Genomic DNA, 25,140 nt, shown 5'->3' with positions numbered 1-25,140 from the left:
TTTAAACACAGTCACAACAACTGCCACAGTCTACTGTGATTGTTACCCTCCTCAAACACGACTTTGAAGCCTTTTGAGCCCTTTAGAGATGTCCTGTATCATGCAGAGGGAAGCTGAATGTCTCTGTCAGTATTTTTATCTGCACAGAAAAGCACTAAAATAGGCCCTTCCCACTCATATTGCAACAGTGGAAAGCCTGTTTCTAGGCAAAAATCAAGCCAGCCATGTGGAAAAAAACTAGGCCCCAATAAGTTTTGTCACCAAACATATATAAAAACGATTAACATGCCAGGAAACGTTTTATATTACACTTTTATAAGATATGGATATGGCAGTGAGGGGAGGAGCTATATAGCAGCTCTGCTGTGGGTGATCCTCTTGCAACTTCCTGTTGGGAAGGAGAATATCCCACAAGTAATGGATGATCCGTGGACTGGATACACTTAACAAGAGAAAGACCCGTTAATTATTCATTAGACACACTTATCTATTTGACACAGCAAACAGCTGTTAGACACATAGGCTGCCAAAAAAACTAAACAGTATCATATCCAATAGCCACGGACCTACGAGTAAGCGGATAGGACATCACATCCAATCGGATTTGAGGATTAACGGCAATAACAAATGCCGATAACTACACTATAAAGATTGATAATAATTAGATAAAAATGGTTAAAGTGGAAGTGGGCAAAGGCGATCTTGCCTATTGAAACTGACACAATTGTTCCATGTATAAACAGAAGGTAAACCAAGTCCCTACATATGACTTCCGGTTTTCAGAAAATCAATTGGCGCTCAAACTATGCAATTAAGACATTAAGAGATCAGTATATAAGGCTACCAGTCACACACAATTATTAATCTTGAGAAAAGCCTGTTTACAAGGCCAAAATGCGTTGACTTCTAACTGGTAAGCCTAATTCTGATATTAGCATTTATTCTGGAAACAATCTGCACTATCTATTTTAAATTTCACATGATATCCCAGGACCTCTAGAAAATAATTCCAAAGACATCTGGGACATTGGACACATCACAGAGATTCCCACCACCAGGAATACAAGTTTGATATTTCTGATTATATACTTTATAACTTTACACCTTTTTTTTCTCATTTGGAATATATCTATTTGTTTTTTTCTGCTTTTTTCTGCATTTTTTCTGCATATTTTCACACTTCACAATTTTTGGATATTTAAAATTTCAATTTTGTGTATACACAAGAGCATTTGATATCACTCTCCTCCCTTTTTTATATTAGGATCTAGGGATGGTCTTTAAATAGACTCCCAGTGTTATATTCCACTTTTGACACATAGGTTTTTGGACATTACCATATTTTTTATATAGGTTCCCTCACTGGGTCTGGTAGGGACCACTGCCATATTATATAGTGCTATCATTTGTTGATGAGCAGACCATCTCTGGACAATTTTGACTGAGGTCCTCTACACATATGTATTCAGTTGTAGGTAATTTGCTTTGATGTTTTATTGTATTCATGGATCCATGATTTTAAATTCTATTTGATGTATTAAATTTTAGAAGGATTTTTTAAATATATATTATTGTCTTTTAGTACTAGATACTGTATGAGACTCACTACACTATAGTCACCTTCAGATTTTAGGCACTCTGTAACATCACCTCTATCTATACCTACAAGCTCAACCCATTTTATTAGGTTGTCGCTTCAAAACACAAACTCAGCTCATTCATATACACAAATAAGCCTTAAAAAGCAAATATCATACATTTTATACTCTGCAGCTAGTACAAAAAGTAATTGTAAACACATTAAGGGAAAAACTATTTTATAGTATACTGTCCCTTTAATATCCCTTCTCACTGGTATTTATTTAATCACAATTGGAAGACCACACTCACAAGTTTTTAACCCCACATTAAAAGTGTGCTCACTCCCTGGGGCTCTGGAGTTGCAGTCCATATTTACGTGTTCCTTTTAAAAAGAGACACTAAACACCTTGTAATTACATGTATTTCTATTGTGTTGCTATATAACATATCAGACAAGTGCAAACGTGTTTTTTTTTTTTTAAAAAACATCCTTTTTAAAGTAATTGTTTTTCAATAGCCAAACTCCACCCACCATTTGCCTTATTTGGAGGAGCGAATCAGGGCTTAAGCCTGTGGACTACAAGGCTAATCACAGTGATAGGAAGTTAATAATTTGCAGCTGTTATCAGTTAAAACTATAAGTTAAAATATGTAACAGGGTTAGTATTGAGAAGTAACAAGGTGCACATTTAAAGTTCAGAGAATTAGAAACTCAATTTTCAGAGCTAAATTAAATGAAATGGAGCAGAAATAAACTATACTTCAAAGTTATTTCATTAAACATAACTAAACATTTTGTATAAAAATATCAAGGTGTTTACTGCCCCTTTAATAAATATAGATTAAATTAAACCATGCCTGTCTAACAAATTAAATGCTATTATGAAATAATAACAAACTTGGATTTGATAATAATTACAATAAACAAAGTAAAAAATGAAGACAAGTCTAAACAGATTTCTAACCACAACTCCTCATGAAGTCATAATAGTAATTTTTAAAGCTTTATTGAAACTGACATAGCCTATTCACTACCTAGAAAAGTTTTCAGGAAAATATTAAACTTCCGAAAATGCCAAGAATGTACAAACCAGTGCCAAACCACAATCCATACAATATCTCAGTCAAATACACACCATTATCACCTTAATACCCTAATCCTATTAAAGATTTAAATATAAAATTATCTGAAGATGTGTTTTAATGCACACCTACACAATGTTTAAATGTTCCTGGTGAATACTGCAGTTTGTATAATTTATATTCAATTATTTATTGTGGCCTAGCCACAATTAAAAGGACAATGCACTGAGAGTCTTGAACTGAACACAGCCAGAAATTGGCAACTACACATAAATACCCCCCCCCCACACACACACACACACACACACACACACACACACACTGGCTAAGAAGGCATATTCAGCTTCAGACCATCAGTACCTTGTTGGTCCAGACCAAAATTTAACTAGGAGTATACTTTATTTATGGGGGTGGGGGAGGGAAGTAAACAAATACTGTTAATCCAGGAAAAGTGCAATAAGATCTTGTAATTAAAAGAGACATGAAAGTATTCCATTATCAAATTGTGCATAGTCTTCATGTGCAAACTTTGAGACCCCAGCTCCTTCTGAGCGTGTGCAAGAGATCACAATATAGTATAAACGAACACAAAGGGGATCCCAAAGAAGCTTTTACAATTATTTTTGCCATGATTGCACAAGCGGTATGTAAATTTCAGTGAGAGACCCAAAGTTTGTGAAAAAGTTAACGCTTTTTTTTTTTTCTTTTTAATATGATCGAATTTGGCGGAGAAATGGTTGCATGACATAACAAAATGGGCCTAGATCAATACCTTGGGTTGTCTTCTCTTAAAGTCCTGGGAGTGAAGGGGTTAAAGCATTTTATTATTTCTCCTTTATGTCCCTTTAAAATACTATGATGAAATCAATCATCATGTGGAGATTTTGCATGGCTAAAGAGAGACACAGTATGGCATTTGCTTGGCTGGCACTCAAGTGAGGATAGTTAGAGCAGTGTATGATTGGATGGCTTTTGAGTAAGCACATTGTATACTTAGGTAATACCGAAGAGAATACTTGAGATGGGAAACAGGTTGGGGGTAAGAAAATAGAATGTGGCATTTTGTAACTGTGTCGGTCTCATTTGGAATGGATACAAAACAACGGAAGAATGTATATAGTGATGCGTTATCAGATTGCTTAGGTGTAATGACAAAAAAAAAGCTTACTAATGTTAATGACTATTTCAATTACTGAATTGGAAACATAATCAGGAATCCAGAGATCATTAACCAGCTGCTGCATTGCCAAGGGTAATTTATTCAAAAGACACAAACCTGTTTTACAATTTAAGGAAAGCAAATCAACTGAGGTGAGGAAAATAAGGACTAAAAACAATGTCACTGCTTTGATAAAAAGCTCAAAAAACACAGAGGGTAAGTTTTGAATACTCACAGCACAAGGCCTTCTGCAGTCTCCGCAGCTTCATGGCAGTTCTGTAAGCTGAAAATCTAACGTTGTTCAAATCAGCTGGGGGGAAAAGGAAAAGGATTTTGTAAGTTAAGTGCTACATATTTTTTAAAGGGACATTCATCTCAAAATATATTACCCTCTAAGGCCAGATTACGAGTGGCGCGCTAACAGTTACTTGTGAGCGAAATGGGGTTTAATAAGGGTGCTTGCGCACGTCAGGTGTAGTGCTAGTATTACAAGCTTAAAGTAAAAGCAATTTACAATGTGTGTGTGTATTATATATACAGTATATATATATATATTCATATTCAAGCAATTTCCAGCTCAGCCCACCAAGAGGCAACCGCCTGGGTGCAAATATAAGCAATATAAGTAACACAGTCAGATGCACTCTCAGGTCTTTTCAATTGATTCTTTAATGGAACGTTTTCGGGGTTCACAACCCCTTCATCAGCATGAACAAATAACCAAATATCACACAATTTATAGTGTGTCACACAGTGTCTCACCAAACAAAAGTTGCTTCCAAAAGTGCGCCAATATATCGAGCGTGGAACGCATCTTGCGTTCCACCGTGATCATGTCAACCGGAAGTGATGTCACTTCCGGTTTCGTGACATGATTAAAACATATATACAATGCTTTGTGTTTCATTTAATAGCGATCTACATTGTGCTCAAAATTACCTTATAGGTATGTGTAAATGGTGCCAACAATCACAATGTTATTAGCTATGATCTGCAAATCAAATATGATCGTGTAAATAAACCGTCATGGCAACCGTAGCCATGGTTACAATACATGCCCAAATCAGTGTATTACTATAATAGTGAATTGTCTAGTGCAGCAAGTGTATATAGTGACAATAATTGCTAGGCATTCTGAGTCACGTCCAATCACAGCTATGCACAATAATCTATATACATAAATAAATAAAAAAGGGAATTAAACATAAAAGTAAACATAAAAAGTAGCGGTTCTTGCTGTGCTTGTTATCAATACATTTAGAAATGTGCACTACCTGCAGGATAGTGCATATACAGTATGTCCATGAAATCAATTTGCAACATTATTCTGTTGTGTTTTACCCTGAATATAAAGATAGGTAAATGATGTACCATAGCTAGTTAAACATGACTTATTATGTGAGCGTTCAAAATTAGCAAACAACAAAGTGCATCTATTCCTCTGTATGTTAGTGATATAATACAGGTATGTGGCCCACTGAGAAAATTCACTTAATGATATAGTGAATTCACAGAGGGATCTGGATTAACATACTAGGACCAAGAGAGGCATACTAGGTCATGACAATATTAATTGTACCTCTATTTCTGTATGTATATTAATATGGTCTATAGCTGTTTGGTATTTAACATGGTGTATGGAAATGTATCTAGACTATGTCTAGGATGCAATCGCTTATAACACCAAGATGAAACAGGTAACAATGTCCAACATGTAGATGACCAAGTGTGGACATATAAGAACAGTCCATCTTATAACTCCTTAGTATTTGCAGTGACATTGGTTTATTCCCGGCTTAAGGTATAAAGTGCAAAATTGGGTAATCTCACCTCAGGGACCAGGCTTCCACAACCTAGATGGGGGAGATGTTCCTCCACCCGGGTGTGTCGTAAGCGACCAGCTCACATCGCTCAGAAGAGCCATAGAGCTGGGAGCTAAAACGTAGCCACAATGACCCTGGGTTATACCCCAAGCATGTAGCACTACCTTATAACTTTAGGTAAGATTTTTGAAATCTGGGGTAGTGTTTAATCCGCCTGGATGTATGGTCCCCAATTTAAAGATCCACTGGGCTTCCCGTTTAAGTAATATCTTGCTCCTATCCCCTCCCCGGTCAAGTGGGGGTATGTGGTCGATGAGGATATAGCGCATTGAAGAAACGGCATGGCCTTGCTTAGCACAATGGCGTGCAACAGGCTGGTCAGAATCCCCCTGTTTAAGTGGTTTGCCATTCGTTCACGTAAGGTGCCTGTAGTTTTACCTACGTAAAAACATGAACATGGGCAAAAGAGGAGGTACACCACGTGTGTGGTAGTGCACGTGATAGAATGCTTTATCACATATCTTCGATTAGTATGTGGGTGATGAAAGGTTTTAGTACTGACCAAACCATTGCACGTTGTACAGCCTAAACATCTGTATGATCCTTTGATATTTATTTTAGCCCCTGTGGTGTAGCTAGATTTTTGATCAGTGCGCATCAAGAGGTCTTTAAGGTTAATGCCCCTCTTAAAACCCACCATTGGTTGTACCTGCCGGGTGAATGTTAACTTAGGGTCTGACGTCATGATAGGCCAATGTTGCTGTAGAATACGTCCGGTATTTTTGGTAGTTGGAGTAAATGTAGTGGTCATAATTAATCTATTACTCATGCCCACACCAAAGAGAGACATGAGTAATAGATTAATTATGACCACTACATTTACTCCAACTACCAAAAATACCGGACGTATTCTACATCAACATTGGCCTATCATGACGTCAGGCCCTAAGTTAACATTCACCCGGCAGGTACAACCAATGGTGGGCTTTAAGAGGGGCATTAACCTTAAAGACCTCTTGATGCGCACTGATCAAAAATCTAGCTACACCACAGGGGCTAAAATAAATATCAAAGGATCATACAGATGTTTAGGCTGTACAACGTGAAATGGTTTGGTCAGTACTAAAACCTTTCATCACCCACATACTAATCGAAGATATGTGATTAAGCATTCTATCACGTGCACTACCACACACGTGGTGTACCTCCTCTTTTGCCCATGTTCATGTTTTTACGTAGGTAAAACTACAGGCACCTTACGTGAACGAATGGCAAACCATAGGCACGCAATTAGATCGGCACTTAAACAGGGGGATTCTGACCAGCCTGTTGCACGCCATTGTGCTAAGCAAGGCCATGCCGTTTCTTCAATGCGCTATATCCTCATCGACCACATACCCCCACTTGACCGGGGAGGGTATAGGAGCAAGATATTACTTAAACGGGAAGCCCAGTGGATCTTTAAATTGGGGACCATACATCCAGGCGGATTAAACACTACCCCAGATTTCAAAAATCTTACCTAAAGTTATAAGGTAGTGCTACATGCTTGGGGTATAACCCAGGGTTATTGTGGCTACGTTTTAGCTCCCAGCTCTATGGCTCTTCTGAGCGATGTGAGCTGGTCGCTTACGACACACCCGGGTGGTGGAACATCTCCCCCATCTAGGTTGTGGAAGCCTGGTCCCTGAGGTGAGATTACCCAATTTTGCACTTTATACCTTAAGCCGGGAATAAACCAATGTCACTGCAAATACTAAGGAGTTATAAGATGGACTGTTCTTATATGTCCACACTTGGTCATCTACATGTTGGACATTGTTACCTGTTTCATCTTGGTGTTATAAGCGATTGCATCCTAGACATAGTCTAGATACATTTCCATACACCATATTAAATACCAAACAGCTATAGGCCATATTAATATACATACAGAAATAGAGGTACAATTAATATTGTCATGACCTAGTATGCCTCTCTTGGTCCTAGTATGTTAATCCAGATCCCTCTGTGAATTCACTACATCATTAAGTGAATTTTCTCAGTGGGCCACATACCTGTATTATATCACTAACATACAGAGGAATAGATGCACTTTGTTGTTTGCTAATTTTGAACGCTCACATAATAAGTCATGTTTAACTAGCTATGGTACATCATTTACCTATCTTTATATTCAGGGTAAAACACAACAGAATAATGTTGCAAATTGATTTCATGGAAATACTGTATATGCACTATCCTGCAGGTAGTGCACATTTCTAAATGTATTGATAACAAGCACAGCAAGAACCGCTACTTTTTATGTTTACTTTTATGTTTAATTCCCTTTTTTATTTATTTATATAGATTATTGTGCATAGCTGTGATTGGACGTGACTCAGAATGCCTAGCAATTATTGTCACTATATACACTTGCTGCACTAGACAATTCACTATTATAGTAATACACTGATTTGGGCATGTATTGTAACCATGGCTACGGTTGCCATGACGGTTTATTTACACGATCATATTTGATTTGCAGATCATAGCTAATAACATTGTGATTGTTGGCACCATTTACACATACCTATAAGGTAATTTTGAGCACAATGTAGATCGCTATTAAATGAAACACAAAGCATTGTATATATGTTTTGATCATGTCACGAAACCGGAAGTGACATCACTTCCGGTTGACATGATCACGGTGGAACGCAAGATGCGTTCCACGCTCGATATTTTGGCGCACTTTTGGAAGCAACTTTTGTTTGGTGAGACACTGTGTGACACACTATAAATTGTGTTATATTTGGTTATTTGTTCATGCTGATGAAGGGGTTGTGAACCCCGAAAACGTTCCATTAAAGAATCAATTGAAAAGACCTGAGAGTGCATCCGACGGTGTTACTTCTATATATATATATATATATATATATATATATACACACACATATACATGCACACTATGTGTATATATGCATTTACAGACATGCATACACATATAAATACAAATACATATATACACATATATAAGTGCATTGGATCCCTTTGCAGTTAAATAGACGCAACAATGTAAAATCATATTTATGCAATATTTTCAATAAAGTGTTATTACTTTGTATTTATTGTAAATATTTCACATTCCAATTTTCTGCATATAGCAGAATATGTTCAATGCTTTTATAAATAGCTACTTCTATATAAATATGTGTGTGTTCAATGTTTTTATAACTAGCTATTCCTATATAAATCTGTACACACACACATATATATATATATATATATATATATATATATATATATATATATATATAAAAAACCAAAATACCAATATAATATATATATATATATATATATATATATATATGTGAATAAATAGAACATTCTGCTATGTGAAGAACATCAGAAAGTGAATTATTCATATTTTCACGTCAAGTTAGAGAGTATGCCATCGGGTTTGTGCACAAGTAGGGTGTTAATTTCCCCCCCCCCCCCCCCCCAGTTTTTTGCTCCATTGACTTCTATGGTGGAATACATTAATTTAATAATAGAAGTAAAATGGAAACTTTTTTTAAAAAATTGTATTCTCTTTCTGAATAATGAAAGAAAAAATTGGGTTTAATGTCCCTTTATTAAGAGTAAATTTGAGTACATTTCTTAGACCTTGAAGGCCGCCTCTAATCTGAATGCATTTTAACAGTTTTTCCACCAGTAGAGGGTGTTAGTTCATATGTTTCAAATAGATAATATTGAGCTCACGCACGTGAACTTACCCAGGAGTGAGCACTGATTGGCTAAAATGCAAGTCTGTCAAAATAACTGAAATAAGAGGACAGTCTGCAGAGGCTTAGATACAAGGTGATTACAGAGGTAAAAAGTGTATTATTATATCTGTGTTGGTTATGCAAAACTGGGGAATGGGTAATAAAGGGATTATCTATCTTTTTAAACAAAAAACATTCTGGTGTTAAGTGTCCCTTTAACACAAAAAAGTGTCAGTAAAGACATTTAAAGGGACATTACATACTAAATCCATTTTATAACCATATTATTAAGGTAATTTCCCGCCTCACTCTAGTCATGGGTGGGGACATGTTCCCCCCTAGAGTGCACAGTGGCGTGCCTTCCCTCTCTGTGTAGCACAGGCTGCATATTAGTGTAAGGGATGTGGAGGAGAGTGAAACCCAAAGAGTTTACTAATGGAGAAGGCTGCTGACAAAGTATTTCTTTGGTGTCCTCTCCAAACACTGAGAATAATGCAGACAGCCAACAGGGCCCCAACGATTGGAACGGTGAACAAGTCACCATGAACTTGCTGTAGATTGGTGCCATTTGTAGGCTAAACAATGTAGGCCACCTCCTTCTTGCACTCCCCATGCCTTTGTTGCCTGCCCCCTCTAAAGGTCTGTGTGTGTAAAGAGAAAGAGAGATAGTGATAGTGTGTGTGATATGTATGCTCTTCATCACAAGATTTCAAAATAATACATTAAATTTAGTTTAGTTAAGTTGTGACAAATGTCCCTTGAACCCATAATGCAGTTGTACTACCTCATCACTAACCCAATAATCTTCTCCACCCAACAAATACTTTTGCTGTTAAAGGGACAGTCAAAACCAGAATTTTTGTTGTTTAAAAAGATAGATAATCCATTTATTACCTATTCCCCAGTTTTGCAAAACCAACACTGTTATATTAATACACTTTTTACTTCTGTGACTAACTTGTATCTAAGCATCTTCTGACCTCCCCTAATCACATGACTTTTAGTTATCTATTGACTTGCATTTTAGCCAATTAGTGCAGTGTCTGCCACTAGCCACAAGCGTGATCACAATGCTATCTATATGGCCTACATGAGCTTGCTCTCCCCTGCTGTGAAAAGTAAATAAAATAGAGGCGGCCTTCAAGGGCTTAGAAATTATCATATGTGCCTTCCTAGGTTTGCTTTCAACTAGAATACCAAAAGAACAAAGCAAAATTGTTGATAAAAGTAAATTGGAAAGTTGTTTAAAATTACATGCCATATTTGAAAAAAGAAAGGTTTTTTTGGACTTGACTGTCCCTTTAATCCAATATAAAAGATTAAAGCAAGAATACAATATACAGCTATCTCCTGTTTTATTTTATTCTTAAAAAATACTTTGTTGTGATGGTGTAAAAAAAGACCATTAAAAAGGGACATGTGTCTCAGTCTCCTGAGTAAGTAAGCCGACTGAAAAACACATTGCAAAAAAACATTTTACAGAGTTGAGAAACACGTTATACCAAAATATTATTTTACAGAACTGATAGCTAAAGTATTTCTTTGTGCAATGGTGGTCTAATATGCATTTTGTATGTATTGCTTGAGTATATCTCCCCTCCAACTTCATTACCAGCAGGACGTGTGTAGAAGGGAACAGCATACAGAAAACAGCCTGTATTACAGATTGCTTTATACAGAGAGCAGTTCCCCTGGAGTGCAAGTCAGCTGGAGACAAAGTACCAGCCTGCGCATATTGCACCCGGGTTTTGTCCCATCACAAAGTTTGAGCCCTTTTCTTCTTTGAATTTCACAAGATTGCCAAGGTGCCCCTTTGTTCCTTGTGTTTTCTAGAATACCTACTATCATTGCCTATAAGATTGGAAGTGGAGCAGCCCGCAAGTGGAATCTTTTATTGGACTCACATTATTATATATACTATTTATTTTTGTTGTTTTTATTTTTCATATTATTGTTTGGTGCCCCCTATAACTTACTCATTAGTAGGTAGTCTTATCAAGATTGTGACTGAAGCTTACTGCATCATGTTTGTACACTAAATTTCCACAGTGAACAATTGTTTATTGGAAGATAAAGAGATCTCACAGCTGTGGTATATGCTCCAAGAAGAACAAATAATATTGAAATGCATATGCAAAGGAACATGCATAAAAAAGCTTTAATAAGAAGGCTGCTGTGTTTCTTACTTTGTTTGTTTTTTACCACTCTTGACATGTTTACCAGGTTAACCTTAAACAATTCTTGATAAAGGAAATTAACAGAAATGTATGACCACTAATATGCCCTTGTAATGAATCTCTTGGTAAACTGTGATATTATAGCTATACATAGCATATTTAATAAGTACAATTCTACGAGTGCAGATAGGTAGTGCCCCACAATTCCAAGCACTGACACAGTTTGGTGAATCGTTGGCTAATAATTAAAAATTAGAATGTCCCCTCCGGATTGGCATCATCATGGTTGTTGCTTAGGAAAAACAATCAGAGAATATTGGGAATTCAGAAAAAAACAAAAAACGGCATAATAGAACCCATCCAATACATTCTGTGACTCAAATTATCAGGATACAAAGTAGCAAACCAACCTCTCTAGACCATCAAGGTTTACTCTAATTATCTGATATTTTAATAACTACATCTATGAATGAAACCAATAAAAATGTATCAAGGAGCTGGCCAGAATATCTTAAAATCAGCTTTCCAATGCTCTGTGCTTACTACTATAGAATGAAACAGCAGTTTTATATGACTGCTGACTGTGTAGGGCGTGTTTTTTCTATTTATAGGTGTATAGAAAAACACCACCTACAAAGAACTTTTACCATTTCACTAACTGTTGTGTGTTCTTTCCTGACCTATGCAAATAATATATTGTTTTGAGTTATCAATACAAAATATATTCCAAGAGAAAACAGAAATCACAATTTGTGTTAGGTTAGCAACCTACCACACAGCAAAATTCTATTTTACATCTCTACTCCAATTTAATGATGCAACGGGTGTCTGAAAGATGCATTCATGCAGTTAGTTGAAAGAGTAACGTAAAAAAGAGGAAATAGCAGAAATCACACATATTGACTTAGCATGACGGTGCCTTCCCTGATAGAAACCGCAAGTTCTCATTCTATTCAAAAGAACAATCTCCAGACACAGGTGTTTTTTACGGATTGATCTAGTAAGCAACTTATTTTGCATAAAGTTTGCATCAAAATACAGACACATTTTTATAAATGTATTAAAGGGACAGTCTAGTCAAAATTAAACTTTCATGGTTCAGATAGGGCATGCAATTTTAAACAACTTTCCAGTTCACTTTTATCATCAAATTTGCTTTGTTCTCTTGGTATTCTAAACCTAGGTATATGCTCATATGCTAATTTCTATGCCTTAAAGGATGCCCCTTAGTTCATGTGTGCCATATAGATAGCATTGTGCTCACGCCTGTGGCGTTACTTATGAGAGGGCACTCATTGGATAATAGGCAAGTCTGTCAAATGAACTGAAATAGTCTGCAAAGGCTACAAGGTAATCACAGAGGTAAAAAGTGCATTAATAAAACAGTGTTGGTTATGCAGAACTGGGGAATGGGTAATAAAAAGGGATTATCTATCTTTTAAAACAATAACATTCCGGAGTAGCCTGTCCCTTTAAATGTTTATATCTGCATAAAATGCATGTCTAGCTCAAATACATCCTTCAATCATTTAAATTTGTCATGCCATATTTTATGCCCGTGAGCCTACATTTTCACCAGTTTCATATCACTAATGGAAAAATGAAACACCTATGAGCTGCCTTTTAGGGGTATAATGAGAAGTTTCAAAGTTTGGTGCCAAACCGTGTTACAATACAATAGATATAAATCATGATTATCTTCTTATTGCCTACTTTATCAAAATCAGTGTATCACCCGGCTAAATTTTAAGCAAATTAAGATAAAAATAGTTAATATTAAATGTTTTCAATGGTTGCTGCACAAACTATCATTAAATCAATATATGTTAAATTATGGAATTAATGTTAAAATATTGTAAAGTATGACAATCGTCACTTGTACTCGTGAAAATGCTCCGACACCTAAAAAGATACCACCACTTCCTACCCAAACTGCATGGTCCCTTAACTAAAAATTGTTCACTTCTGTTCTGCCAATACAAACTTCTCTTACTTGTCTATGTAACAGAGCTATTTCCACAAAATAAAAACCAGCAATGTCCCTTTAAGTAGAGTGCGCACGTGAAGACAAGAGCTCACTGCCCATCTCCCAAATGATTTAACAAAACGATTTGTCCACAGCACTCGGAAGAATATATTCAATGGAACGTATCCAGTTTACAAACAGCAACGTTTCGGGTAGTGCACCCTTAGTCATGCAATAGAGAACTGTTCCTATTCGCTCTACTTATAGCAGCACAAACTGCCTAATTACAGTGTAACGACACCTGGTTGCAATTTAATGGTTCACTAGCACCACCTAGTGGTTAAAAATGGATTTCTTATTTCACAATAATGCCCCCCTGTATCAATAGGAGGCATTAGTACCATATACTGAGAAACATATATTTAATAAAATAGTTAATTCAAATATATACTGAAACATCATAAATATTTATTCATTCTATAGGGCCTCAATGCATTCAAGGTAGATATCCAATATAGAGCAAATAGAGCCAACATACTATTGTTTTTTTATGTCACCTTTATTATAAACTCAGTAGAACTTTGCGGACAGTAAAAGAATGAAATTATTTTACACAATCTAAAGTCTGATAATCAATTCAGCAGTAAAGCATTGGTTTTCAATCTTTATATTACCTGCAGAACTAGCGCTCAGAGAAGCTATCCCACATGTGTTCAGCTTATGTCAGACTGCAAGCGTCCTGTTGAGGGGACTGCTGCAGCAATTGGTTGCCTTGTGATTGGCAGAACCAATCACTACTTATTATAATAATAAAAACGCTGTTAAAGGGATGATAAACAGTCTGTTTCATTGTAGTAACAAAAAAACACACTAAGCAGTGGCTTATACTTAATAGAAATCATTGCAATATGTATTTATCATTTTTACCTTTAAATCATTTTTTTAAACTTAATTTCTGCGATGTCCTTTACTTCCTGTCCCAGCCCCTCAAGGAGGTGGCAGCCTCAACAGGAAGGCAAAAATATAGTGTTTCTTTTGAAGCGTTGCTAGGAGACACCATAAAATAGCTCCAGTCACTTTACTGCCCATAATCAATATAACACTCCTGTTGCAAAAATCATGTGACCTAAAACTTAAGTTTTGCAATGTCAGCTTCCTTGTTTAGCTGTGGGCAAGGGCAACACTGAGAATTTGCTTATTTTGCAAGAACACAATCGGTTTCTTGTTTATGTTTACTTTAATGTAAAGTAATAATTGTTACTAAAGTAGTACTGTTTCATATCCCTTTAACAGAGGGAGAGAAGGCCTGGCACCAGGAGCGGAGCTCACTTTTGCAGGTAATATAAAGAATGAAAACTCATGTTTTCAATAACGTTTTATGGGGGTATGGTGGCTTTCTTTTAATAATTATTGTTACTGCAGGGAAAAAAAAGGTTTACTTTTACTGTCACTTTAAACATGGGCAGACTGGTTTTGCCCTCTAGCTCTTATCTGCTGTTCTAAAAAACTAAGGATCTCTAAATATTGCTTGTAATTAGACATTTATGTGTGACTGCCACAATCATGCAGAATACAGACTTGTAAATGATAAATACTTAACCTATTAAATGACAGTAGTACTTAGCTGAATTGCACCCATCATTTTCAGACATTTAGAAGGTAATAAAGCTTGTTCCCAAACAGCTTTCATTGACTTAAATGGGATTTTCTGGATATTGCAATCTGATATGCCCCATCAGAGCATTTAAATTGATTTTTACATTTTTGGCTTTGAAATGAATAATAAATCTCAGAACAACAAATCTTGCTTATAATCAACATTAGTTAGCAATGATGTGTGTAAATCAAACCTAGTTACTTAATGTAATGTGAAGTCCCGTTCTCAGAACACACTGCACACCACACTATGCTGTGCCCTTAGTTCACTTTAATTTCATCCTTGTCCAATCAGATAAATCATATCAAATCTGCACTTTTGCAGGTCCAAAGAGCCATCATTTTCCAATGAGAATACACATTGTAAAGATCATGAATTGTTTATTAATTTTGAGCTAAAAATAAAATAAAATTCAAATGCATGTTGTATTACAGAGAGTAACAGTGAGAATTCAGACTGATGAGTAACCATACAGTGAGAATACAGACTGATGAGTAACCATACAGTGAGAATACAGACTGATGAGTAACCATACAATGAGAATACAGACTGATGAGTAACCATACAGTGAGAATACAGACTGATGAGTAACCATACAGTGAGAATACAGACTGATGAGTAACCATACAGTGAGAATACAGACTGATGAGTAACCATACAGTGAGAATACAGACTGATGAGTAACCATACAGTTAGAATACAGACTGATGAGTAACCATACAGTGAGAATACAGACTGATGAGTAACCATACAGTAAGAATACAGTCTGATGATGTAAAATTTATAAAGGACCTTTAAAAGGGACATTCAACGCTAAATAGATGCTGAACAGAACTCTGCAGATACTCCTAGGTGATTTACACACATAAGAATTCAGGAGGTGCTGGACTTTGTCTTTGTTTATACCTGCTGCATTGTTTAAACACTGGGAAGACATAAAATTTGTATCCCATCTCTTGACTGTCAGACATGGACCATGGCAACAGCAGTGACAGAAGCTTGTCGCCAAACTGATCACATGGCTTCTAGAATAGGGAATATAAAGTAAAGTCAGCAAGTAAAAAAGAACAGAATTGATGGAAGGATCTGTGAACCAAACAGTCTAAAAGTTGGCATAATATTCTGGTCAAAAAGCCATTATTCCTCTTGTTGCCAACAAGATCTGCAAGCCATTTGCCCCCTTTAGCATCCAGCTCGTGAGGCAACACAACGATTGGAGAAAGCCGGATCATCATCTATATGCTAAAGAAAGAAGAAGCTGCAGGCGGAGAATCAGCGTTATGTTTACCATAATGCAAAGGAAAGTATTTTTAAAAATAAGCGTAATTGTTAAAGTGCCATAAACAGATTGAGATATGTGCATATCCTAAAAGGGCTAATTAAATTAAAATAGTTTGCATAAAAAAATTGTTTAAAAATTGCTGGCAAGTATTTTAAAATAATTTTCAAAAATACGCAAAATGAATTGCATAGCTAAACTGCCTGGAGCAGCTAACTCCACCCTTTGTATCAGTATTTAGACACAGGCATTGTATTTCAACTGAGTTCACAGCTACTAGGCATGCTCCTGCAGATAATCCCTATTCACTTTTGCATTTTACCAAAAGAACAATAAACATAGATACAGACATAAAATGAATTGTGTGTGTGGGGGGAGTTAGAGCTTTACAATTCAGAAACTAAAAAGAAAGGGTTAATGGCAAGACACTGCAGTATAAATTTGCAGGTAAAGTAATTAAAGTACATATTGTATTATTTTGTCTCTATCCCAACTTGTTTTTTGTCCCTTTAAGTTTAATGAATGAAAGTGTTCCTGGTTTTAATATTACTTTTAGTTACCAGGCACTTATTTATTAAACTTTACAATCACTTTAAAGATGCTAAAGTCAAAACTTTGTGATTCAGATAAAACAACTAGTTTTAATAGACTTTTTCAAATTACTTCCATCAGATTGTGCACAATTTTTACATGCACACTTTCTGAGGCACCAGCTTCTACAGAGCATGTGGGGGAAAAATCACAGTTTATGAGTCTGTGATTGGCTGATGGCTTTCACATGATACAGGTGCATTGTCTTTTGCTTATGCAACTTTACTGTATATAATATTCCTTTAAAATATAAGCATGCATAAAATCTGAACACAAAAGTTAACCACTTGGTCCATGTAATCTCCAACATTTTTTACTTTTGTGAAGTAGAAAGAGAAAGATGGCGCTCCAATAGTGAAATACGTTGATGTAATATGGCAATCCACAAAACCCCCAATGGAGGTATACTCACAAATGAGAAGCACTCAATAGTGCAAATGGTGCATGCTGAAACATCAGAGCTGTCTAGCTAGCTCACACTCAGGCCTCCAGCAGACTTGTTACACCACACCGAGTGTATCAGTGAAATGCAAGCTTCCAAATAGATATATACATATACAATAGGAATCCATTGAAAAAGGGGACTCTTAGCAGAGCTCTGTCAGGTTTTAAGAGTGTGATGTGCGAAATTTCACCCAAATACAGACTCAAATCTCAAAATATTATCTATCATCTCTTATTTTGAGATTTAAGTCGGAATTTGGGGTTAAGTTTCGCTCATCACGCTCTTAAAACCTGACAGAGCTCTGCTAATAGTCCCCTTTTTCAATAGATTCCTATTGTATATATCTATTTGGAAGCTTGCATTTCACCAAACATTACATGCTATAATCTGTTAGAGAATATCTTTTAAGACTATCAACCCTGCAGTACTGTGTAGTAGAAATCTCACTAGGGGCTCATAGTGCACTGCTGGCCCAGAGTGGAAAACACAGCGATCCAATCAGCAGCACATCTGAGTTGTGGAGCAGCACTTCAACTTTGTGTTTAACCCTATTGCAATGGTTAAAACACAAAGTACTGCAGGGTCGCTAGTCTTAAAATGACATGCTTTAACAGATTAAAGCATGTAATGTTTAGACTATAATGGCCCTATAAACTTGACACGTAATATCAAAAGTTTCCTATTAATCTCAGCTTGGATAAGAATGGTTTCCTAAATTTGTATCTGTGCTAAGAGAATAAAAATATTGATGAGTTGTTTTTTTTTTATTATTATTATTTCTTTAAGAATTTTCAGGTGGAGAGGAGACATCACTGTATTCAGAGCTACCTATCTTTAGGTAATTAAAAGGGACATTATACACTCATTTTTTTCTTTGCATAAATGTTTTGTAGATGATCTATTTATATAGCCCATGAAGTTTTTTTTTTTAAATGTATAGTTTTGTATATTTTTAAATAACATTGCTCTGATTTTCAGACTCTTAACCATGCTCCTGTTTGTGTAAAGGGTCTTTACATATGCAAAAGAAGGGGGGGGGAGTGTCTTATTTTCCACTTGCAGTGGGCTTTCCAGCTAACTTTTCAACAGAGCTAAACTGAGAGCTTCTAAGTAAGTTTTTAAACAGTTTTATACTGGATTTTATATCCGTATCTGTGCATCTTATTCTTTATAGTAGTGTCTATTACATGCAGTTATATGAAAATGAGTGTATACGGTCCCTTTAAATCAAATTCGGTATATCACCTTAAAAATGTGCATTCTAAAGCGGACATGTAATTGTTATTACTTATTTTGTGTGTTTTATAGCAATATCCAAGGCAAAAACTATTGAAAGGGCTGGAAAATATTTGTAGTTTAAAGTTACTATTCTGCTAATCATAAGAATTGACTAATGTTTTAAAATGATTTGTTATATAGCTTTTTGTGAAGGGCCAGTTTAGGAAACTAAATTAAATGGAGTTGGGGTGGGTTTTGAGAAATTCGCATCTAGGATTTATTTTAAATGTGTCTGCATCTATAGTGGTATTTAGCAAATGAGTCAAAACATACACCACAAAATTATACATACTTTTTGCTTTCATTTATTTTAAATCAGATGCAGAAAATAGAAAATGATAAACTATACAACAATGTATGTTTGACATATAGAGAAAATATGAGTAAGTTATAATGAAACGTGGAGCTGAACGTAATAAATCTCTGAAGGTCCCTTCAAATCATAGGTAATTGAGAAAAGGTAGTAGCACAGATTACTATGAACCACAATAGAGAGAGAAAAATGGAATAGAGTTTCTGAAACACTTGTTCTTCCTTAATTTCCTTGTTACAACACGTCAGATGTGAGATGTCATCTTCAAACGATACATGCCAAACCTTTCAATCACTTCTACACTTAAACTTGCTCATCATGTTTCAAATAGCGTGTTTAATGTGCCTGAATGTTTAAAGGCCAGCACGAGAAGCAAGTGAGGTTTATCATGAACACAGCTCAATTTAATAGCAGTATATGAAATAAAGGTGGCAGTACAGAAATGTAGTCTTGCGAATATGTAATTAAAGGGACATTGTACTCAAACATGTTCACCCCTTTAATGTGTTCCCAATGATCCATTTACCTACTGTAGTGTATTAAATAGTTTACAAATAAGCTCCTTTACATTTATATTCTCATTTGAAATGGCAGATTTTGCCTGCTGTATCCCCACCTATACTGAAAATGTATGAATTTAAGTTTTGGTTACAAAAAGCCTATTTAAAGGGACACTCAATCAAAATGAAACTTTCATTATTCAGATAGATCATGCAATTGTAACTTTCCAATTTACTTCCATTAACAAAATGTGCACAGTCTTTTTATATTTAAACTTTTTGAATCACCAGCTCCTACTGAATATGTGCAAGAATAAGTGTGTATGCAATTGTGAATGGCTAATGGCTGTCACATGGTACGTGTATGCATTTGTGATTGGCTGATGGCTGTCACATGGTACAGGGGGAGTGGAAAAAGACATAACTTTTAAAATTGTCAGAAAAATCTACTACTAATTTGAAGTTCAGACTAAGTGATATTGCATTGTCTTGTTATCTTGCATTTGTTGATTATGCAAATCTACTGTGTTGGCTGGTCCTTAAACAATAAGGTTTAGATAAAAAAAAAAACTAGTGGGGGCTGAGACAGAGATAATAAAATGTTAATTTTCATTGTTCTTTCCAAGTATTGGACATTGAGTAAATAAGATAAGAAAGACTGAGTAAATAATAAGAAAGATAACATAGAAGTCTGTTTTTCCTACAAGCTCAACTCATTCTATTGCATCAATTAGCAGAAACAGCTATTTTTATATATAGAAAAATAAACCTAAATAAACAATTTACCATTCATTTTAAACCTTGCAGCTGGTATACCAAGTAATTGGAAACACATTAATGGGAAACCAATTTTACAGTACAACTGTTCCTTAAAGCTGCAAGAGTCTACATTTCCCTGTTCTCTGACAATCTTAATGAAATGTTGGGAAACCTGTGCATTGGTAAATGAACTACATTGGCAAAGATAGAATTACAGTCCCTAATGCAACATATCTTTGCATGCAAATCCAACATTTATAAATGGTTGCATTTTAGTACTAGAAAAAAATAAAATAAAAGACAACGCTAAAATTAACATATTAGACAAGCAGAAGCAAAACTAAATTTTCCAGCTAGGATCTATTTAGAGGATGACATAAGACTCTCCTTAAAATTACTTTGGATACGTCAGGTAACACACCAGGCATAAGGGCATAAAACTGCATCTGAGTGGACCTTTCAGTAAGAAGTGATTGATATTGATTCCCTTGTTACTAAATGTAGATTGAAGGAAGCAAATACTCTAAATTAAATAAAATATATTGAAAATGCTCAAGTGGTGACTTTCTACAGTTAAGCTTTGTTTATCCCATGATGAAAAGTCAGTTTTAGAAGAAAAGGCTCCATTAAAAGTTGTAAAGTTCTTCCCCAGTTCAAGCTGGCAAAAGACGCCTTTATCTGTCACTTTCTAAAAGTAGATGGTCTATATAGTCCTTCTGATATCCATAGAACTTTTTAGATAAATATTGAGGAGTCTGGACTACATCACATCAAGCCTGATTCAGATCTTCAGATCAATAATTTGATCAGTACAACATTTGGACACAAAACTCTTAAGATCCTTCCTTCTTGTAAGAGAGAAAAGGGGAAATTTAGAAAAATGTCTCCTGTGTTATAAGAACAAGTTTATACCTCTTTCCCAGAGCTATCCATTGCTATTCCTAAAATAACTTAACACCCACTAAAAACCAGAACTGGAGGGACATTAAGGACTAAGATCAGTCTAGCTGTTGACAAAGATATTGGCAAAATATTGGAAAAAAGAAAACGGATAGATCAATGTTCTAATGAAACGGTCAAGAAATGTATTTTGAGCAAATTTATGGACTCCTGAAATTTTGAAGCTGTCAATAATGCTTGAAAAAGGTTTCTCTTTCACATCATTTACAGCTCCTTCTTGGCTACATGATGAAGCTAGAAACTTTTTAAAATTAGAAACCAGAAAATGTTGCACATTTAAAATCATAAAAGTAAACAAGGGCTTAAAAAAAATAAATTAAATAAACACATGAGCTAATATGAATCTAAAAAGGAATCACTATCAAATCGTTAAAGATACGAAGATCCTTGCTTCTATCAATTTGCGTTTTTTTTTTCTTTCATGCCAGAAGATCTGTTTCTAAAATTTGGCTATTTTTAGGATTTATTTAAAAAATATATATATATATATATATATATATATATATATATATATATATATATATATATATATATATATATATATATTTATTTATTTATGAAGATCCCATTATCGGCAATGTAACAGTTACTATGAATTTAAAAAAAGCAGACTTTTCTGACAGTTTTTATCCCCCCGTATCATGTAACAGCCATCAGTCAATCACAGACTAGTATACATATACACTGAATTCTTGCACATGCTCAATAGAAGCTGATGCCTCAAAGTGTGCATATGAAATGACTGTGCAAAATTTCATAATGGTAAAAGTAAATTGGAAAGTCTCTTAAAACTGCGTAATCTATCTGAAGCCTGAAAGTTTAATTTTGACTTTACTGTCCTTTTAAGAAAGATGCATGCTAATTCTAAAGACTCAAGAATACCTAATATTGCAAGTTGGTCCACCTGGGTATATAAGATGCCTAATTTATCACAGGTTTCTAGAAAACTCCCAATGACAGATGCAAACACAATCATGCTACCAGACTGAATAAGTCCAATTCTGATTAATGTATTTAAACTATCAGACAAATCAGGAAAATAAATACAAAAAAAAGACAAACTTATTTCTGTATAGTCTCTCCCAATATGTATATTATTATTACTTTTATTATTACTATTATTATTTCCAGCAGCAAGAAAATCTATTAAAAAGTTAGCAGATACTGATATGCTGATTAAACTTTTGTGTCAAGCTTGAATTGGCTTTTCCAGTACAATCAAAACAGCTTATTGTAGTTGTACCTGTCACAATAAATATTAAGGTCAATAAAAATGCTTTACCTGCAGGTTGCAGTTTAACATAAAATAGCTTTTAATTAACTTTTTTCCTTTAAAAATATGTTCTTTTCCTTGTGCAATCTATACAGTGATATATATAAGGAGCTTTATCTGTGGAGCAAACAGTGGAGGTACTGTGACATTTCTCAGGAAATTTCATATGGACAGGCTAGGTTTACAGGCAGTGTTAAAGGTACACAAGTTAAAATTAAACTTTCATTATTCAGATAAAGCATGCAATTTTAAACAACTTTCCAATTAAGTTCTATTTAGTTTTTTATATTTACACTTTGAGTCACCAGCTCATACTGAGCATGTGCAAGAATTCACAGCATATACGTATATATGTATTTGTGATTGGCTGATGGCTGTCACATGATACAGGGTGAGTGGAAAAAGACATAATTGAAATATGTCAGAAAAAAAATCATTTGAATTTAAGAGCAAGTGCTATTGCATTGTCTTTTTGTCATGCATTTGTTGATTATGCAAATCTTCTGTATTTACTGGTCCTTTAAGTAATATGATCTATGCAAAGCCATTCTTGCTAATTCAGTTCAATGCGCTACATGATATCTCAATGCATGCTTTGTGGAAAAGCAGTAAAATTTAATTTGATACTCTTATCAGAATGTGGTTGTCTGTTGGCACTTAGGGCTAGATTTATCAACGCTGAGGCGTACAGGGGCGCGTATACGCGCCCCTGTACGCCTCAGCTCGCCTGTGGGGGGGCGAAATTACCCTCAGGTAATTAACATTGCACAAGAGCGCAATTTTGCGCTCGCGTGCAATCCTGCCCGCGCACAGCAAATCACGCACGGGCAGGAGCTGTCAATCTCCTCGGTCGAACTTGACCGAGGAGATTTAATTTCACCACAATAGAGGTGGCGAAGATGTTAGGGAAGCAGCGGTCTGGTGACCGCTGCTTTATAAATCGCGGCGAGCAAGTTCTTGTGAGAACTTGCTGCCGCAGGGGCTTGATAAATCTAGCCCTTAATGTATTTTATTGGGAATTTTCAGGATTTCAGATTCTGATGGGAAGAATATGACGCCTCGAGATAGATCATCACATTGATAGGCAGAGAGACAGAGAAACGACATAAAAAGATGCCACTGAATAATGTGCGTGGCCATAAACACAGCTAGAATACTCATGCCAGTAACCGATGTCATATATTGAAACAACTAAGAAATCTTATGAAATTTGAAAATGATGATGCATAGCAGTATGAAAAAGAAAAAACTTAGAATATATATATATATATATATATATATATATATATATATATTTGGTATGCTGTTCAACAAAGGAAACCAAAAAAGAATAAAGTACATAATACAAGTAAATTGTGCAGTTACTGCAGTGGCATTATTTCACAAAACAGTTAACAACTGCAATAATTACATATATTTTTTTAAATTACTCAAATGAGAATGCTTTATCTCCTTTTAATAATATAAAACTTGCATAAAAGCACATATTAAAAGCACAATGCAAAAGCTTTCAATTGATTTTTGAATTACAAGTTAAGAGCAGTCTTTAAATAAATTGAGACACTGAGAGAAAAAAAAAAAAAAAAAGATATTGCATCCTCTGACTGAGTTGAACAGACATATTATAAATATACAGTATGTAGCTACTACCTAATGAAATCAAATAACCATGATAAAGGGAGGCTTAAAAACAATGGTGATTGCACACTGCTGTCTCAAATATTAACTAGTCAAAACAAGATCTTATATATCAATTTTTACTGAGCATAATGAAATCACATTTTTTTATTATTCTAAGATTGCCCTTGAAAAGTGTAAAACCTCTTCCATTTCACTGGTAAACTAACCAGTGAAACTGAATAGTTTTCACACCTTTCAAGGACAACCTTAGAATAATTAAAAAAATGTTATTTCATTATTACGTTCAGTAAAAATTGAAAGTGACACATTTTGACGCTATAAGATCGTGTTTTGACTAAGCAGTTAATGTTTGCCATCCCCACACGCCCCACTTTATTGTAAAAAATAGTTGAGGGAACTCAGGGAAGAAACACCTTGGAACTGAAACTTGGAACTGTCCTGTCACTGTCTGTGCTGCCTTCAAAACATTGCCACTCATAATGGTAACAGAAAATTGCTAGGCCTAGGCGACACCTGAATTCCCCATGCTAGACTTCTACATGTGCCTCCTCCTCAAGCAGAACTCCCGGTGGTTCATTTTTATTCATTTAGATTAACCCCTGCTTTCAATGTTTAAAAAAATTATACTCACTCACGCAGCCATGTGTGACTCAGTGACTCTGTATGGTGGCACTGACAACTTGGCTGTACCTGCGGTCCTGCAGGAGTACCGGAATTGGGAGGAAGCAGAGGAACTTGCAAAACCTACTCATCTGCTCCTCTTTTCCATTTCCAATTAATAGATTGCATTTCAAAATAATAAAATACTTAATGTGCAATGATAGCACTCTATCAGTTGGATTTAGAGGAGCTGAAGGCAGCAGATGAGTAGTTTTGAGCTACAGCTGCAGAGATTTTCTTCTATCA

At 35.3% G+C, this 25,140-nt stretch overlaps 1 protein-coding gene across 5 annotated transcripts in view; it reads right to left on the bottom strand.

Annotated features, from left to right (window-relative positions):
* The window catches only part of DMD (dystrophin), a 4,487,195-nt gene that overhangs the window by 230,212 nt on the left and 4,231,843 nt on the right, over window positions 1-25,140 (bottom strand). For all 5 annotated transcript variants that reach the window (XM_053707599.1, XM_053707595.1, XM_053707596.1 and 2 more), the window contains one exon: window positions 4,059-4,133. In XM_053707599.1, the coding sequence (XP_053563574.1) occupies window positions 4,059-4,133 (75 nt within the window). The remainder of the gene's footprint in view (window positions 1-4,058; window positions 4,134-25,140) is intronic.

The sequence above is a fragment of the Bombina bombina genome, chromosome 3 (assembly GCF_027579735.1).
Source record: "Bombina bombina isolate aBomBom1 chromosome 3, aBomBom1.pri, whole genome shotgun sequence".
In the NCBI taxonomy this organism is placed as follows: Eukaryota; Metazoa; Chordata; class Amphibia; order Anura; family Bombinatoridae; genus Bombina; species Bombina bombina.
The sequence above is the reverse complement of the archived record's forward strand: the minus strand, read 5'-3'. Positions and strand labels throughout refer to the sequence as shown.